A 20446-nucleotide genomic window follows, 5' to 3' on the forward strand; every position below is an offset into this window, starting at 1 on the left:
AGTCAATGTGATTGCATAAATACCTAGTAAATATGCATTATATGTGCATATTTATGCACCAAGACAGGAGAAATCTATGGGACATTCTTGCATTTTTTTCGATTTCCGTCTCTGAAATACACTATTTTTTCTGAGACTGAAACTGCGTATTCACAGCGTATTTCGACTTTCCTGCTTTTTTTTCCCCCTGGACACGTATTCACTCTTTTTTTTCATGTGCGAAAAAAAACCCTGCATACACCCAGGTTAATGAGCCCTAAAATGTAACTACTCCTTACATGGCAGTGGATCTCTATACACTATGATGGGGTTCCTCCCCTTCCATCTCTTTAGTACCAAGCCTCCTATCTTAGAGGGGGGTAAGGTGACTGGGTAGAGCTGTACCAGCACCTGTGAATTGCTGAAGAGAGGGGAATGGAGGTGTGCATCGGAGCTCAGAATCAGAGATGGCATCTGCTCTCTGTACTGGCGCCACCCTCTCTGCCAAGTGCTGACTGCGTCCTCCAGGGAGAATGGAGAGCCAGTCCTTCTGCACCCAGACATCGTAGGAGGCCACATAAAATCACGTGGCCGACTGTATTCCACCCATGGGTCTTGGGTTTGTCATGTCGTAGAGTATTAAAAATATTAATTACTAGTAATATAAACCAGTCATCAAAATTAGAGATGAGCGAACGTGCTCGGCCACGCCCCTTTTTCGCCCGAATACCGCGATTTTCGAGTACTTCCGTACTCGGGCGAAAAAATTCGGGGGTCGCCATGGTGGCGCGGGGGGTTGCAGCAGGGAGTGGGGGGGAGAGGGAGAGAGAGAGGGCTCCCCCCTGTTCCCCGCTGCTACCCCCCATGCCGCCACGCCTCTCTCCGCCCCCCGGCGCACCCGAGTACTTTTCACCCGAGTAGTGAAGTACTCGAAAATTGCGGTATTCGGGCGAAAAAGGGGCGTGGCCGAGCACATTCGCTCATCTCTAATCAAAATGTAATTACATTTAGCTTCATAATGTATAATGAATAGTTTCATTCAAAGATTTGTTTTTACAGGATTGCAGAGTTTCTCCCATTGTTTTCAATGGGGAAACCTCGCGTTGCACCGCATGTAACTAGCAATGGGTGATGCACTGTGAGAGCACGCCCAAAGATAGGATGTGCACGATTTGTTTCCCACATGGCAAAAGAAAAAATAAAAACACTTATGTGTAGGACCCAAAACAAAAGAATGGGGTCCATATTCATACGAGGTTTGTGTGTCTCGCAACACACAAATCTCACGTGATTTTCTCTGTCATGTGAAAATGGCCTCAGCGCTGCATTTTTGCACGTATCAGCGTATTTTACTGTACTTTTCCTGCCCACAGCGCATGTTCATTTGCGCACATCAAACAAACGCACTGATTGAAACAGCTAATTAGTTCCAGATATGTTCCTTCTCTAGTGCAGTTGCTTTGTCTTCTGTATTGCACACACATTTGCGCAAGCCCCATTGACTTCTATGGGGACCTTTTGTGTACAAATACGCAGGAAGATAGAGCGTGTTCTATTTTTTTTTTAGCTTGACAGAAGTGCACGCGCCAAAGTACGGAAGTGTGAATGAACCCACTGAACTCGGTGTACTGTGCACAAAAATTTTGCACGTGTAAATAGCCTGTGGCAGGCCGTCCTAAAGAAGTTCTCTGAGGAAAAGGATACACTGCGTCCTAAGCTCTGTTCAGATCCATCATAAAATCCTGGATGAAATAGCACATGATGGAGGACAATGACGGAAGACCGATGGACCTCTTTATAGTCAATAGAGTCTGTCTGGAGATGTTAGGCTGGGTTCACACAGGGCGGAATTGCCACAGAATTTCCGTGCGGAATGTCTGCACGGCAATTCTACCCACGGCACCTAATAGCGCGAGTAACCAGCAAAGTGGACAAGATTTTGCAAAAATCTTGTCCACGCGTTGCGGTCAGTTCCACAGCATGTCAATTCTTTTCTCTTTTCCGCAGCGGTCTCTCTCCTCTCTATGGGGAGAGAAAACCGCTTCAAAATGTGCAGCTAAAGGCCGCAGGTTTAGAAGCCACGCTTTTCCAGCAAAATTCAAGGTTTTTTGGTGCAGCAATTCCACGAGAATTCCATTGAAATTCCGTCCCGCGTGACCCCAGCCTTAGGCTGCCTGCAGATGGGCGGAAATTCCGCTGCTGGAAGCCTGCATAGGATTGCGCGGCAAACAAACCGCGGCATGCTCTATTTCTGCGAGCCCTGCACAGAAACATCACTCACCCGCCGCTGGCTCCAGTCTGCACATGCGCCGGCTGCCCGGCAGCCGGCACATGAAAGGGCCAAGGCTGCAGGGCACGGGTGAGTACGCGCTGCTCTCTGCAGGTGCTCGGGTCGGGTCCCCGGTGAGAATTCTCGCTGCCGGATCCGACCCGGCCGTCTGCAAGCGGCCTTAAGGTCCTTTTACACTGGCAAATACTCTGCCCGTTCTAACAACCACTGACCAACAGTGCTCAACCCCTATGTGTACACAGGCAGATATGGGGGGGGGGGGGGGGAAACCCGCTATCATGCTTGTACATCCCCATACAACCATCATTGATGGGCTGCACTTCTCATTCGTGCACAGAGAATAGAGCCCATTGATTTCAATGGGTTTGTTCACATTTTCGTATTATTGTTCTATTTATCTGCGTATTTGCGCACCAAAGGTCCCCGTAGAATTCAACTGGCCAGTGCACAAATGCGCGCATAATACGCAAGGAGATGGGTGAAAAACTGCGTAATTGCACAGGAAAAAAGAACACATCTGGAAGGCATTAAGACTAATTAGCCATTTCAAATATTTCACAATATCCAGCATTACCACATTATTGCCGCAGCTATGGAATCGCTATTACAAGGATCTTTGGGGCCCAACAAGATACACAGTCATACAACAAAATTAGAAGAAAATGGTGAATTGTCAAAGTATTACCTGGACAGGCATTCATCTAAATGGGTACAGTGTAATACTAGATTTTGACTGTAGTGGCCACGGCCACTGCTTCCTCCAACAATATCAGCTGTGGCTCTACTGTGAAAGAGGTCATCTGTAGCAAGATGACTTCTTTAATGATGAAAGCATAATTAAGGTGACAAGATTTGTCCAGGGAGCTGAAGAGGAAAGGCTTAAAGGGGTTGTCCCGCGCCGAAACGGGTTTTTTTTTTTCAACCCCCCCCCCCCCCCCCCCCGTTCGGCGCGAGACAACCCCGATGCAGGGACCTAAAGAAAGCTTACCGGAGCGCTTACCTTAATCCCCGCGCTCCGGTGACTTCTATACTTACCGGTGAAGATGGCCGCTGGGATCCTCTTCCTCCGTGGACCGCAGCTCTTCTGTGCGGTCCATTGCCGATTCCAGCCTCCTGATTGGCTGGAATCGGCACGTGACGGGGCGGAGCTACACGGAGCCCCATAGAGAACAGGAGAAGACCCGGACTGCGCAAGCGCGGCTAATTTGGCCATCGGAGGGCGAAAATTAGTCGGCACCATGGAGACGAGGACACCAGCAACGGAGCAGGTAAGTATAAAACTTTTTATAACTTCTGTATGGCTCATAATTAATGCACAATGTATATTACAAAGTGCATTATTATGGCCATACAGAAGTGTATAGACCCACTTGCTGCCGCGGGACAACCCCTTTAATTATCTGGTGCAGCCCCCTCTCTGGTTCGACCACTGATCCACTTGTTCCTGGGGCTCCCCCTCCTATGGCAAAGATGGCCATGGTGATTCTTAGGCTACCAGTGCTCAGTGTGTATTAGGTAGTCTAAGATATTACATGCTACTCTGATTTGCCAACACTGCTCACATGAGTAGCAGTGGCCAATCAGGAAGCAGCATGCATGCTGACCACTGGTTCATATGTCTTCTTTGTAGCCAATCAACAGATAACCGGTATTTTAGAAGCAAACCGGAAAACTGCTGTATATGTCCTTTATCAGGATTTAAGCATTGAGTCACCATTGGGCCTACTCTGTAATATTCATGAAAAAAAAAGCAAAACTCAGTCATACTTGGCTCATCACATATTAATGTACAATTATGCAGAACGGGTCGGTGTGATATTAGGCAATGCTGTAGTGAACAGTGTATAAGGGTCACAAACATAATATTATGTGTCCTGAAACAAGCCCATAAAGATACGTTGTTACTGACTGATGCTGACCATTTGTTTCTCAGATCCCACAGGAATGTAACAGTTTTCCTAAAGTTCTTTTCCTCATTGTAAAAAATGTATGAGTCCATGAAAGCAACATCCTGGGTCTACTGACAGTGTACATGCTCTCCCGCAGCATCGTAACACTCCTGTCAATGCATCACTGCATGCAAACCCTCTTGTAGAATACATGAATGTTTTATCAAGGTGTGTGCCGCTGTGTATTCTTACCCTCCACATTCTGGGGAACAGCAGTATCAGATTTTTACGTAACACGGTTTTGTTTATATTACCAGCAGATTCACTTTAAAATTATGTAAAAAGGAAGGGAAGACTCAGGGTGCGCAAGATGTGCTTTTTGTTTTCTATGTTACGTTTGTGTAGGGCACAACTACAATGTCCTCCACAGATGTCATGGAAACATCAGACATAGGGTAAATGCACACAGGTTCTGGTTGATTGACCTCAGACTCCCAATAGACGATTCAAGCATCTTATGTATGGCATTATTGGATTTCACACACACCCAGTAGGTCCTCTTTTTCCTAAATTCATTCTCATTAAAAGAGCTGATAACTGGATTGGTACCATTGATTTTACTCTGACACTTCTGTATGCATTTTCCCCCTGTCCTAGGGGAAGCCCGAAAAGCATACTGAAATTTATCATTGACTCCTTCTCTACTCTAGACCACCAGGGATTTTAAAAATAACCATTCCACAGTCCTAGACCACCATGGATTCAAAAAGTTACAAGACAAACTAATAATGGCAAGAATGAAGCCAGCGCTTTACTTATTGAATAGAGTCCCTTTTTCAATAAACCGGGCTTACAAGATAGGTTGGGGTCAATATGGACAAATGGTTGCCTTTTGGTTGTATTATTGACAATTTTCAGTGCGTGATATTTAGGAGAAATCTTTGTTCTGCTTTAGAGGTCCATCTTCTTTCTCGTGTTTGTATGCATTTCCTTTGAGGCCCCCGTTTCCTCTCGTGCCAAAAAACAAACAGGTAGGATATTTGTCTGCTGTATATATAGTCCCTGGTGTGTATATGTCTGTCAAACGGAAAATTAGTTTGTAAGCTCAACTTATTTGAACAATTAATCATTGTCTGACACTAGAGACTTGCCTAACCACATGGTGTTAATAGTAGAAAAAAAATAATAAATAAAATAATTTTAAAAAATCATAAAATTATGAACAAAAAAACATGCATCGCTTTATAGTAAACACAGTATGCATGCCTGGAGAGTCTTAGGCCGGCTGCACACGGCCGTGACGGGCTCCGCCGCATGTATTCCCCGGCGGAGCCCATCACGGCCCCCCCCCCCCCCCAGAGACCCCAAACTTACCTGCGGATCCGGTGTCCTCGCTCCCGCATGACGCTTCAGCGTGACGCAGCGTAATGTGACACGCTGGCCACGTCACATGACACACCCACCGCGTCACATGACGTGACCGGCCGCGTCATATGACGCGGCGGCGGTAGGTGGAGAGGCGATTTCACGCTATCTTCCGCTGTGCTACAGCGGAAGATAGCGTGAATGGATGGCTTCCATTGACTGCAATGGAAGCCGTCCGCGCGTACACCCGCGGCAAATAGAGCATGCCGTGGGTGAGGACGGGTGATTTTACGGTGCAGAATTCCACACCGTAAGCATTGTGCTATTAGGTTCAATAGAACCTAATAGCTGCGGGCAACGCAGCAGATTTCCGCCGCGAATTACGCGGCGGAAATCCGTCTGTGGGAAGGAGCCCTTAATGGCATCAGAAAGATGAGAGTGTAAAATTTAAATCAAATCACTAAAGTTATAGAAAAGAAATGAGAAAGAAAAAGCAGGAGTTTCTCGATAATACACAGCTAAAGGAAATGAAATTGAGCATTCGCCAATGGAAGACCAACCATGGCCTCCCAGAAATGGAAGGAAGTGTTGTGAATCTCGGAAACCCCTTGTGCACCTGCAATTTCTGGCTGCCAAGAAAGTTATGCAAAAATCCAATCAGAAATCATAAATACGCCTTGCTTAACCAGACTTCAAGTCATCATCAAGTTAAAGGGATTCTGCAGAGGGAGATACACCTGTCCATAGCCTGTGTCTGGGATTGTAGCTCAGTTCTATTGAAGTAACAGGAGCCGAGCTGCAATACCACACAGAACCTGTAGACTAGTGTGGTGCTGTTTATAAAAAGCCATGTTTTTCTACACTTGTTCAACCCCTTTTAAGCCAATTAGTTATCAAGCTATTCATCCTTACCTGAAGAACATCTGCTATGTCACCAAATCCACCTAAGGACAAATATAGGTAGCCTTCAGAAATATTCTCTACATGCCATTTTGCCCAGCACAAGGATTGATGTCGCAAGGGATGGCGATTCTCCATACCATCTGTAATAACTGCAGGCCATGAAAGAGTTAACGAATCTTGTTTAATTATACAAATGTTTTGTTTTCCAGGTTTTTGAAGCCCAGAATACAATTTTGCTATAACTAAAATGGAAACCATACAAATCAGGAGATTGGAATAACTACAAATATGTATAGATAGGCGAGGCCGGAGGTGTAGGCCACGAACATATAGATAGGCGAGGCCGGAGGTGTAGGCCACGAACATATAGATAGGCGAGGCCGGAGGTGTAGTCCACGAACATATAGATAGGCGAGGCCGGAGGTGTAGTCCACGAACATATAGATAGGCGAGGCCGGAGGTGTAGTCCACGAACATATAGATAGGCGAGGCCGGAGGTGTAGTCCACGAACATATAGATAGGCGATGCCGGAGGTGTAGGCCACGAACATATAGATAGGCGAGGCCGGAGGTGTAGTCCACGAACATATAGATAGGCGAGGCCGGAGGTGTAGGCCACAAACATATAGATAGACGAGGCCGGAGGTGTAGGCCACAAACATATAGATAGACGAGGCCGGAGGTGTAGGCCACAAACATATAGATAGACGAGGCCGGAGGTGTAGGCCACAAACATATAGATAGACGAGGCCGGAGGTGTAGGCCACAAACATATAGATAGACGAGGCCGGAGGTGTAGGCCACAAACATATAGATAGACGAGGCCGGAGGTGTAGGCCACAAACATATAGGTACACGAGGCCGGAGGTGTAGGCCACGAACATATAGGTACACGAGGCCGGAGGTGTAGGCCACGAACATATAGGTACACGAGGCCGGAGGTGTAGGCCACGAACATATAGGTACACGAGGCCGGAGGTGTAGGCCACGAACATATAGGTACACGAGGCCGGAGGTGTAGGCCACGAACATATAGGTACACGAGGCCGGAGGTGTAGGCCACGAACATATAGGTACACGAGGCCGGAAGTGTAGGCCACGAACATATAGGTACACGAGGCCGGAGGTCTGGGCTACAAATATATAGATAGATGAAGCCAGAGGTCTAGGTCACGAATATTAGAGATACACGAGGCCGGAGGTCTAGTCTACAAATATATAGGTTCACGAGGCCGGAAGTGTAGGCCACGAACATATAGATAGACGAGGCTGGAGGTCTAGTCCACAAATATATAGGTACACAAGGCCGGAGGTCTTGACTGGGTTCACACTTCTGGATTTACAGAGATGTTTTCCAAGCTGGATTTTAAATGTATGTTTTACAGGATAAAATGATAGCGATTTGCATCAGTTTCTTAAATACTTCTTCAGATCTTGTATGTTTTAGGGCCCAAAACATAACAAGCTATGCTCGGCCTCTGGGGGAGATGTGGTGCAAAGTCTCGGGCGACAGAGTAGCATGCTGCATTATTTTGTCTGAGAGAATGTTGAGAGCATGACAGAAGCCGGGCGGACCCCGCTGTACTCAATGGGATTGGTGAGGCACCATTCACAACACCGACGTGCCAGATCCAGTACTTCTAATATTTTTTTGCTGTTCGGCTTTTGTGACGGAGCTGAACAACAAAAATCTGAATTGCAGATGTGAATAGTCTTAAGGTGCGTTCACATGTCGCTGCTTTGCTGCAGATATTGTTGCGGACTTTGGTGTAGATCACCACAAATGTCATGCTTTCTATTTAGAGATGAGCGAGCATACTTGCTAAGGGCAATTACTCAAGCGAGCATTGTCCTTAGCGAATACCTGCCCGCTCGGAAGAAGAGATTCGGGTGTCGTCGGGGAGCGGCGGGGGAGAGCAGGGAGGGGAAACGGAGGGGAGATCTCTCTCTCCCTCTCTCCCCTCACTCCCGCAACTCACGGCTCACCCGTGCCGGCACCCGAATCTTTTATTCCGAGCGGGCAAGTACTCAGTAAGGACAATACTCGCTCGAGTAATTGTCCTTAGGGAGTATGCTCGCTCATCTCTATTTGCAAAAAAAAAATATATATATATATATATATATATATATATATATATATATATATATATATATATATATATATATATATATATATATATATATATATATATATATATATATATAGCATGCCGTGTGTTTTTTTGTACAACCAAAACACAAAAGAAAAGATGCGCATATGAGCGAACCCATGAAAATCAATGGGTTCTATTCACTGCGTATTGTGCATGCAAATGTGCTCGTGTGAATATGGCTTAAATTTTAGCTCTATGGATGACTTCAGATGACCCCAAGCACAAAACCGCTTGCTCCAGCGCAACGTATTTGCACTGTGAAGGTTTTTTTTTTTTTTTTGCACACGTGCATGTGCAAGTACTGTGCGCATTCGCACAGGCCCCCCTTGAAATGGGCAGGGGAATTTCCCGCTGTTTGATTTAAATGACTATTAAGTCAAATTAGGTGTTGGTGTTCGCATGTATGCACAATGTTTTGCGCATACCCGTGCGTACATATAATCCTATGGGGATCTTTGGTACGCAAATGTGCTCAAAAATATAGAGCATGTCACTTTTTTTTGTGTGTGCAAGCAAAAAAAAAAATGGTGAGAATGAACCTATTAAAAACAATGTGTTCTATTGTTTGCGCAAAAACACGTGCAAATAGAGTCGTTTGAAGCTGCTCTAAGGAATGTAATGAAGTTTAAATTGCATGTACAATAAAAAAAATCCACTGAAATAGTGTTTATTTGATGTTTACGAGCAAACTTAGAGATTTCTTGAAGAAACCCCCCAGACCCGGTACAACAAGGAAAACACTAAATGAGGCGGATAAATGCATTCCCATACACTAGTATATTGTGCAACAGCAATTCGTGAATGCATTCAACTCCCCAGGTTTCCAGTCGCCATGGAAACGCCTATAAGAAACGGCGAGCTTGTTGTGCACAGACTCCGCAGATCTCCATGTTTGTCATGTGCCCTTTACATCAGGAGTTTTCACATGATTTCATCTGCAGACTAAACACCACTCGTAGATGTGGCGGCTATTTCACAGAACTATTACAAGCGGCTTCATCTCTATAAGGCTAGGTTCACATGGGACGTATTTGCCGCGGAAATTTTGCAAAAATCTCGTCCACGCGGGGCGGCCAATCCATCACGGCAAAGCTGGGCGGAACCAGCAATGCAGCGCAGAATGGATTGCAGCAGTAGGTCACTTTTTTTCTGTTGCGGCCTCACTTCTCTCTATGGGGAGAGAAAGCCGCAACAGAATGCCGGCGGCCGAACCGCTACAGAGCCCACCGCATGCTGGAAATCTCGCTGCTTTACGGTGCGGCCAAGCTGCGAGATTTGTCCTAGGCTGGGTTCTTACGGGGCGGAATTGCCACGGAAATTCCACTGGCAATCTTAAGCCCGAGACTAACCAGCAAAGATTTGCAAAAATCTCGTCCACACGCTGTGGAGAAGCTGTTGATGCCAAGCCGCGCCGAAACTGACATGCCATGCGCAATTCAAAGCCGTGGCGGGTCATTTGTATGACAGTTTCCATGGTGGAATCTCTCCTTTCTATGGGGAGAGGTGGCCGCAGCGGAATACAAGGGGGCCATTCGGCGTGGGCTCTGAAGCTGAATTTCTGCCACGGAAATATTGCGGTATTTCCGTGTGTATTTACTGCAGTCATTCTGCAGGATTTACGCCCCGTGTGACCGCAGCCTAAGGTTGGTTTCACACGAGCAGATAGTAAGTACGGATTTCGGAAATTTAATTAAAAACTTTAATTACGCGCGCCTCAGCACAACGTATTTGCATGCATCAGCACATCGTATTTGCACTATGAACGAGGGTTTTTCCTGCGTGCATCGTCATATTTTACTATACTTTTTGTGCCTGCAAGATATGTTTTTTTGCGCACGGGACACAATACTCCAGTTTAAATGGCTATTTAGCCTAATGAATTCCAGATGTCTTCTTTTTCCAGCAGAATAGCGCATCTCCTTGCGTATTGCACACACATTTGCGCAACCGCATAGACATCTATGGGGACATTTGGATCACACATGCGCAGAAAAGTAGAGCATGCTGCATGCGCGCACAAAAAAAATGCACATGTGAACGAACCCATTAAAATCAATGGGTTTTATTCTCTGCATAATGTAAATGCAAGATCACACACAAATACACCCGTACGAAGGCGTCCTTAGACCCGCTGCACACGACCATAAGAGTATTTGTGTGCACATGAGCGCCGCATTTTTGCGGAACTAAGCAATGCTCTTTTGTGCGCACATCAGTGTATTTTACTGTACTTTTCACGCTTGCATGGTATGTTCATTTGCGCACGGCAAACAAAGCCACGCCAGTTGAAACTGCTAATTTGTTCCAGATGTGTTCTTTTTTAAGTGGAATTACACGTTTCACGCATCTCCCTGCGTTTTTGTACATTCACCTCTCCCTTCCCATTGATTTCTATGGGCACCTATGGGGCGCAAATATGCAGAAAAATAGAACATGCCCTATTTTGTATTGCATGAGCGACATTTGCACGCAAAATATGGAAAGATCAATGAAACCACGCCCATGTGAAACAGCCTAAGCATGCCACAGGACAGAATTGTAGATTTTGTCAATTACTTGTGGATTTTGTCACTTTTTTTTTAAGCTGCGGATGCATATTTTAATGAGCATGAACAGAGCCTCTTTTTTGCGTAATGAATTATGCTTTCATGCATGCACATTGGCATTTTGTACAGTCCTTTTTCCGCGTGCAAGGCATGTACGTTTGCGCTGCAAAAAAAACAAAAAAAAAAACGTACTGATTAAAATGACTAATTAGTGTAAAAATTTCCAGGTGTGTTTTTTCCTGCGCAATTACATATTGTTTCATGCATCTCCTAATGTATTTTGCTCGCATTTGTGCATCCCATTGACTTCTATGGGGACAATAAAGCATGCTGGATTTTTTTTGTGCAGCTGAAATACAATCATGGTTTTGCAATCACTGCAAAAAATAGAATTTGACTGTACCTTGTGAATATCGCTGAGGAAGGATGAAGTATGAATGAAAGCAAATGCAATGCAATTAGAAGACTGCAAGGAGAGGGCATAAGCTAATATACTGTATATTGAAGCCATATGTAAGTGGAAAACTGAACCAGACTAATTGGCCCCAGCTGCGGCCTCACTCCAATTATATTCTTTATGTATACCAAGTGTGCCGTATCCTCTGGCCTTATTCTACAATGCAAAAAAATAGCTTACCTAGCAATCCATATTCCAGTGATATAATAAATGCCTTCCTCAATATGATTGGGCTGTTCAGCAACAGATGCTACAGGGAGCTGATGACACAACCGGATGTCCACAGTCTTGTGGAGACCCGGCAGAATCACGTGTTGCTAGTAGACAGGAACCTATACTTTTGCCCAATTTGCTGATTCACCAGTCCATAGAAAATAATAAGAATAGCTTTTCCTTTTATTTCGAACATTTTGTCAAAAACTAATCTTAAATTTACACTCTGGAGGTCTCCTCTGTGTATTCCAGACACTTCTCTGCAGTGCAGCCCCTGTCTGATGCTTATTGGTCACCGTCTTGAGGGCTCCTTTACACAAAGGTGTGGTGACAGCATATTACATGTGTGGGTCTTGCGCGTGTAATACACTGTACCAATCTGCTATAGGCTTTTATGTTGACGCTCACATATTGCGCAAATTACGCGCAATAAAGATCGCAGCATGTTCTATCCACGACCGTGTTTTCACCGAGTTTTACCCATGTGTTGCACGGATGTGTGATATGCGGTGAATGCAGTCCATGAAAATCAATGGACTTTCAGTGATCCATGCACATGTGAGTGTAGACACTGCGTAACCATACGCATGAGAAATAGATCACAGCATGATCTAATTCTTTGTGTACCATGCAGCGTGAATGATATACTTTTGTATGCGCAGTGTATGCAACGCGTTTTCATGTACAAGCCGCTATGAAATAGAGCAGAGAATAAAAAAAAAAGCACGCTGTGCATGTCCGTGTGAAACGCGAGCATGCGCAGTACACTCACAGCCATTTGTAGTCTCTGCCGGCAGACCTGGTGTTTACAAACATCGGGGAGAACTGCACTATACCGATATGGCTGTGGACAGAAGACCTCGTGGGATTTTTGTTACACTTTTACATCTACTGCATGATATACCAGTATAGAGCATTTCTTCCTTCTGGGAGGACAGTTTAAACATCCTTACCTTCTATAGTCTAAATAAGCTGCAGACCATAAGTATACAGTCATAAGAATAAGCTGTGATCTCCTCTATTATACCTGTGTGATCACATCATCACTAACTGACAGGAATGACTGTGCTCCTCTGCAGGCAGGTCCTTTGTACCAGCATTAAGCCTCATGCACACGGTACACATGGATTCCGTACAATCCTGTACGGATGCCAATGCCTGCTATCGGCGACCCTACTTACCTTTCACTTCATCTGTACTGCAGATGTGACACCGGCGCACATGCACAGTACAGATTTCCCTGCGCTTTCGCTAGGCGATGACGCAGATCCCGCAATCCATCCACAATGCTCATTGCAGAAGTGCTGCGTTCCCGATGGCTTCCGTTCCTTTTTATCCTGCTATAAAACAGAGCATGCTGCAATTTTATTTTCGGAACATTGTGTCCGCAAATAAAATCCGCTTGTGCGCGTGGAGAAAGAATCTCCACACACATTTACGGGCAAATTGAGCAGCGGATTGCCCGGTGACACACGCAGGATCCACAATTTAATTTGCCCCATGTGCATGAGGCCTTACACAGACTGAGAAAATGACTTTCACACAGGTGCTAAAAATCATGCAAGAGCTGGGAGGGTAGAGTGGTCACTTGTCACGGTGACACTTACCAGGCTCCCTCCTGGAGGGGGACACAGACTCGGCCAGAGCAGCGCTGGGCCTTTTCCAGACACCCCTAGGAGAGGGATGGACAATAAACATAGGAACAGGAGAGAACATTGTCACGGGTGACGTCACTGTTCCGTTACCCGCTGGAATGACCCTCAGCAGTAAATAAGGGAGCCACAGACTGTGTAATGTACCTCAGGTTCCTGGGAACGGTCAGGGCCTGCAAAACTTTACTTGACAAACGTGATACAAGGCACAAATGCAAAAGACGGCCGTGCAGGCAAAACAGCAGATTTGAGGTCAGGGAGGAAACACAGGATGACACCGGTCCTGCAGTCTTAGTTATCTGACAGGAACCGCTCCTGACAGGGAACTCTCCAGAGGAGGATAGGGGTAGAGTCAATCCACAGACACGTAGGTCAGTACCTCTGCACGGGGATCGCGGCCTTTTCGGGACACGCTCACTCTCAAATGCTCTCTCTCTCTCTTGGCTCCTGGCATTAGGATCCACAGGATATCTTTCTTCCTCTTCCATTCTTCACATGAGGGTTGAAAGTACCCCCATGTGGCTGGCACTCTCTCTCCGGAACCCAGAAGAACAGAACTCCCAAGACTCCTCACTCACTCATACTTATAATCTCTCACATACCATGTGACAGGACATTAATTGATACATTGCAGGCATATACTAGTCTCATGCAAAAATTAACCTCTCACTTGCTGCAGCTGTGCAATACACATAGCAAGATGACTAGACAACTTTGCACAGCACATCTGCAAAAGACATGACATGTATGACATTTATGGAGGGGCCAGGAATACGCATTCTGGGTCACTCAACATGGCCACATGACCATCTGATGAGGAGGTGGCCAGGAGTTTCAGATAGAGAAAAGTAACTAACGGAGGTATTACTAGCCTATATATATATATATATATATATATATATATATATATATACACAGTATACGTACACAAACTGTATTTCCCCACATTTTCATTGGGATGTGTGTGTGTGTGTGTGTGTGGCTGAAATATAAGCCCTACCCTGAAAATAAGCCCTGGCCATACATGAAAAAAAAGGCGCCATCTGGGTCCCTGCCGCTGGTCACTTGTGCTCTGGCAGGCTTCCGTGCAGTCCTCATTGAATGACACAATTGAATGGCTTTTGATTGGCTGAGGCCGTGCCAGTAAACCAATCAGAGCAATTGCTTGCTGGAGGCGAGGTATTCAAGCCCCGTCACCAACGAGAGATGCCAAGTTGCAAATACATTTAAAGTCAGTGAAATTCAAATAAAACAAAAACTTCAGTTCTAGTGACTAGTAATGTGCTGGTTCACTCTATAGATATTACTAATTTGAGATACATGGGGCCCATAGTAGGGGAGGCTGGTTCTACACTATAGTGCCTGTACATCTAGTGGTTTACTGCTAATTGCCATTTGGCACTTGCTTCACCTGAACTTGCCAAAAAACATGACACTCGGTGGTAAACCGTATACAGTTTTTGCAGCGCCTTTCTTGGCTACGTGGCAATTACCATGGCAGAACCACTATGTGTACAGACACCAAGACTTTTTGTTGTGCTACTATCGAGCTACAGCTGAGGGCCAAAGCAATACATTGAGTATTAGGCAGCTTTCACGTCTGCGTCGGGGTTGCATTTTTCTGCCCTGTTATGGGAGCGGGAAAAGGGGAATCCCCTGGCCGAATGGATCCGTGTTATGATGGAACCTGACAGCTGGAAATGAACCGCATTGACTATATTGGGGCCCGTTTAGTTTCTGTTCAGCTGCCCGGCATTTTACCGGACGTAAAAGCGTTGCATGCAGCGGTTTTTTGTTTTTTTCGGGCATTATGTGCCACATCTGCAACGGAACCTCCAAATGCAGGATCCAGCGCAGATGTGAGAGCAGCCTTCACACAGGACTAAAACACAATTTGCTTAAGAAAATCCACATGAACGAGATTTTAAAAGTCTCATCTGCGCACTGTGGAAAAATTCCACAAAGAATCAATAGCGGGTTTGAAATATGCTGCGAATTCCAAATCTAAATCCGCAGCATGTCAATTTATGCTGTGGATTTTGACAGCAAATTTCAACCTTTGGTGGGGATTCGGCTCCTGCAGATTAGCTATGTATTCGCTTCCGATTTTCTACTATAGTAAGTTGGCAGCGAATATACCTCATGTGAAGGTCCCTTCTGTGGTCTTGTAGAACGCAACCGTCACCTGACTGGCAGCAGTACTACAAAAAGCTTCAACGTAGGCCTAACCGGAGAGCGAGTCCACAAGTAATGATCATAATGTGGTCACGGTGAGGTCGAAAGCTCTACTGACGCGCGGTTCTATTCCAAATCTGCATCATTTTCAAACTGATTGTTAATGGCCGCATAGTTTTGGTCCTACTCCGTGCCATATTTCCTCCTCTTATTGTATGGCTAGTTTAGGATGATGTATCCGCTGCCAGCGGGGGGCATCCCGTAAACTGATACCAAAGACTAATTAAAAGACCACAGCTAATACATTTCTGCATTTATACTACTTACGCGTTCGGGAAACAGAAAAGGGGAATCCCCTGGCTGAACGAATTCATCTCATAGACACCGAACAGCGCCAAAGAGACCCATTAACTATAACAGGGTCCATTCGGTTTCCAATCAGTGCCATTTCTTCAAGTATCCATATTACGGACAAATTGTAATACACGCGTCTGAAACCAACCAAATCGTGTATCTTCTCAGCTGCTGTGAAACTACAGGCCCAATCGGCTAAAAGGGGTAATCCCATCCTCAGTATTAGGCCGGGTGCACACTTCTCACGTGCGCGAGTTGTGTCCGAGAATCTTTGTCACAACTCATATTGGGCAGCACACGGACACCTATCTGTGTACTTTATGACGTAAATGGACACAGCGCATTGATATGCATTAGCACGTCCCAATTTTCATCCGCGATACGGACAGGAATAGGACACACTGAGGTTTTTTTTGTTTTTTTTTTTAACGCAAACCATCAGTCCGTGTGAGAAAACATCAATGTGCATAACCTCATGGACTTTAATTTATTACCTGTGAATTAAGACACATAGTACAGGGCCCCAAATACGCTAGTATATAAGGGGCCTTAATGGCATATTCACAGGACTTTTGGAACCCCCAAACACAGATTCATACTGGCTACCTTTCCACAGATGTCACCTGACTTTGTAACTGTTTTCCTTACACATAGTTCAATGGAAAGGACCACATGTAAGAATAAGCCCTCTTAGGCCGGCTTCACACAGGCGAGATTCTCGCACAAGATTTGTGCGTTGCGAGATGCAAAAATCTCCCACAGATATGAACCCCACTCTTTTGAATGGGGTCATACACATGAGTGTATCACGGCAAGTTATATCTTTGGGCTTGCCCTTGAATCGCCCATTGTTGTTAATAGGGCCGACTGCAGCATCGCACCGCATGCTAGGTGCACATGTGGGCGATGCAATGTCTCCCTATTGAAAACTTGGAAGTGATGCGAGGCAGTTTTGATATAAAATCGCATGTTGGGAAGCGCGATATCAGACCTTGCTTCAGGGCCCAATATCGCACTCACCCCGTCTTAAATTAGCAAGGCTAGGCTCACTTGAGGGTATTAGTACAGCATATACCGCGTGTGTGTAATACACTGTCCCAATCTTCCATAGGTGACAGTGTTGCCGCTCACACGACTTGTGCGAAATACATATCCAAGATAAATCGCAGCATGTTCGATCTTATGCGTATTACGTGTGCATACACGCCAACATTATACATGGCTGTGGGCGGCACACGGCCACTATGCATGTTTGCTAGTAGTTCTTGAAGGGCGTGTAATAACATGTCACAACTACTAACACACAGAAGAAGAAAAATATATATATTTCTACACACACACACACACTTTGCAAATGCAATGTTCTTAATTTGCAGAGAATATAGACGCTCCTACTGGTTTCCCTTGCATTGGGCCATAGATCTCTAAGAACAGACAACAATGGTTATGCAATGCAGTAAGACCCCCACATCCTCCTGACATGACTAGGCTGAAAGCACAGGACTTCCTTATCTTTCACTGCAGCCTATCTGATTCTGTTAGATAAAGCTTTTCCAACCCCTCTTTCCTTTCCACTTCAGTATTGCAATTTTGCACAAAAGCCTGGCCCTATGCAACTGCAACCCTCAGCACCATCTCATCATTACCTATTTAATTCCTTCACGTGTAAGCTTAACTAGAAGGGGTGGGGATCATTTAATTCAATCCTCAGCCATTGTATATGGGTGTCAGAGTCAATCAGGCAGTCACTGTCAGCAGTGGGAGTTGACAGTATTCTCATCCCAACATTTAGCGGTACAGGCCCCTGGTGCTGTTGGTATGACTGCCAGTACAGTAACCTGCAAATATACACTGATCTGATTTTTTTTTTCCACTGGATTCCAGACAGCGAGACCCCGGAGGCATCAGATTTCTACAAATTTCCACTAGAGCCGATTTGCATTAGTCTATTTGAACTTTCCCTATAAAAAAAACAAACAAAAAAAATACAGCTGCTGCAGAACCTCTGTGCACATTCACATTAAAGAGCTTCTGCAGCAGCTACGACCAGAAGCAATAAATGCAATTCATTTTTCCTCTAACCCCATCACCCAAGCTCAAATGCCCCAATATTTCACTTACATTTGGAACATGACCTCATTGAGAAAGACACCATCCACTAAAGCCACATATTCATCCAGCTGAGTCCCATTCCCTTTGACCAAGGCTCCAAAAGTCTTGATCTGGAAGAAGGGGGGGTTGAGAAAAAAAAAAAAAGCATGTTAATAAAAGACAGCAGCACACGGATAAGCGAGTCCCTGGCCCAAGGAGAAGACTTGCTTACCCAGCTCACTAGAGGACTGCTCATGAAATTTTCCAGGAGTGGAGTAAATAGATCATTCTCCATCTTCTAAACCAAATAGGTCAATAATCCTCCAACTATTAATTAAAAGAAGCAATCCAGATAATATTCCTAATACAACTGTATAATCCAGTGTCCGGGATGTAGTAATGCCATTTGCAGGAAAGCAAGAAAAAAAAAAAGCAAAAGACAAAAATAAATAAACGATACAAATCCAAAATAGGAAGCGCTTGTATAAATCTTCTAGCGTTCAAATCCGAGGTGTTCTAAATAAATAAAATACATTGTAATATAATAAAAGCCCTGCTTCCCCTCCCTCCCTTCTCTGCAGAGGTGCAGAACTAAGGTCTGCATGCAGCACAAGTGGGAGACATCATCTGGAGGCTGGGAAAGGGGGAGGAAGAGGAGGGTGGAGAAATGGGAAACCCACTCTCTGGAAGGAAAGGGAAAAAAAAAAAGGCGAAATACAAGCAAAGGCTGAAGAGCTCCTTCTAGATCACTGCATATAGCGTGTGACTCCTCCTCTGTCACACAGTGTCTTAGCACTAATGACCGTGACTATGGCGGGCGGCAGAATTGGTGACTTTGTTCCAAATATTTTTAGATCTTTTTTTTTTTTTTTAAAACAAAGGATTTTTTTTTTTTTGCAAACTGGTATTTTATTACAAGAGCTGCGCCCCCCTGTCCCCCTCCCCTTTTCCTGTCTGCTGTTACATTGTAGCACATTTTACTAATTCACAGGGGTCAGTGTCTGCCCTCTGGAAAAGAAGCAGATTACCGCCACATAGATTGCCATTCCACCACTTTTTCCTATATGCATTGCAGAATGCAGATCCCTCCTCCGACATAGCAGTATTACTAGGTGTAGGCTACACACCCCAATAGAATTGCAAAAATAGTCTACATCCAAAAATAGTGAGTCTGTGATTGTGCCTAATGCATTGTATTCTGTTGTATGGCAATATGACATCATCTCCATTAATTGTCTACTATATAGGATTTCCTTCGTTTTTTTTCTACTATCAATTTCGCAGAATTCCCTATAAAGTGAGAAAAAGGAAGTACAATGTAATTTCCAACTAGACGACCTACAGTCTCACAGGACCATGTGCTAGAATGGGAGGGGGAGGCGGAAAGATGTGTGAGCACAGAAAACCTCTTACAGGGTTAGTAGCCCTGAGCAGGAAAAGCCTTTTTTATATACCCCTCCCCCCCTTAAAGATGATCCAGGTTTGCACCTTAGCCAGACATTACCTCCTGACCTTGTGCTGGCTCTACAGTCATAAAGCACTTAATGTACCGCCATCAGTACATCATCTATATACGGCATTGTGTCTTATTCTAAGGATGTATAATAGAAATTGTATGTTATATCTATAGAAATATATTCCGCATTGCGATCCACAGAGTTCAAAAATGTTCGAAAATTTAAACTGTTTCCCTATATGTGATAATTAGAGATGAGTGAACGTACTCGTTTAGGGCGGTTGCGCAATCGAGCATCGCTTTTTTCGAGTAACTGACTACTCAAGCCAAATGATTCGGGGGGCGGTGGGCGGCGTGGTGGAGCTCTCTCTCTCTCCCCCCCCCCTCCCCTCTGCAACCCCCTGCTCACCCCCAGTGTCCCCCGAATCTTTTCGCCCGAGCAGGCAGGTACTCGAAAAAAGCAATACTCGATTGCAAAATTGCCCTAAACGAGTACGTTTGGTCATCTCTAGTGATAATATTTGGCGTCTCAAAGGCGTGGAAACGTCCATGTAGAATGAAAATGGTTTGGCAGATAGTAATACAATTTTGCATACCCCCCCGCTGAGGGGGAAAGGAGGAAACCTCTTAGGACATGTTACCAACATGACGGCCGTTTTGAATGCTGCCATGTTGGATTCAATTCTACTGTTTCCACTGGGATGGTAGGTGTGTGATCTATCAAACTGGCAGGCTATTTTACCAGAATAACAATGGCGTGCTTCATTTTAACATAACTGTATTCGTTCTCATGCTAAGGGTGGATTCAGACGGCCGTATATCGGCTCGGTTTTCACGCTGAGCCGATATATGGTGTCCTCATCTGCAGGGGGAAAAGGATGGAAGAGCCAGGAGCAGGAACTGAGCTCCCACCCCTTCTCTGC

At 45.1% G+C, this 20446-nt stretch overlaps 1 protein-coding gene across 6 annotated transcripts in view; it reads right to left on the reverse strand.

Moving 5' to 3' along the window:
* Positions 1-18628, reverse strand: part of CCDC88A (coiled-coil domain containing 88A) — a 201162-nt gene extending 182534 nt beyond the window's left edge. For 4 of the 6 annotated variants that reach the window (XM_066595692.1, XM_066595694.1, XM_066595693.1 and 1 more), the window contains exons 1-2: positions 18300-18628; positions 18098-18198 (exon numbers count right to left, since the gene is read on the reverse strand). In XM_066595692.1, the coding sequence (XP_066451789.1) occupies positions 18098-18198; positions 18300-18362 (164 nt within the window). In that variant the 5' untranslated portion in view covers positions 18363-18628. The remainder of the gene's footprint in view (positions 1-18097; positions 18199-18299) is intronic. The other 2 variants (XM_066595696.1, XM_066595695.1) reach the window with 1 other exon arrangement.
* Between the last annotated feature and the right edge of the window lie 1818 nt (positions 18629-20446).

This window comes from Eleutherodactylus coqui, chromosome 3, assembly GCF_035609145.1.
Source record: "Eleutherodactylus coqui strain aEleCoq1 chromosome 3, aEleCoq1.hap1, whole genome shotgun sequence".
Taxonomy (NCBI): domain Eukaryota; kingdom Metazoa; phylum Chordata; class Amphibia; order Anura; family Eleutherodactylidae; genus Eleutherodactylus; species Eleutherodactylus coqui.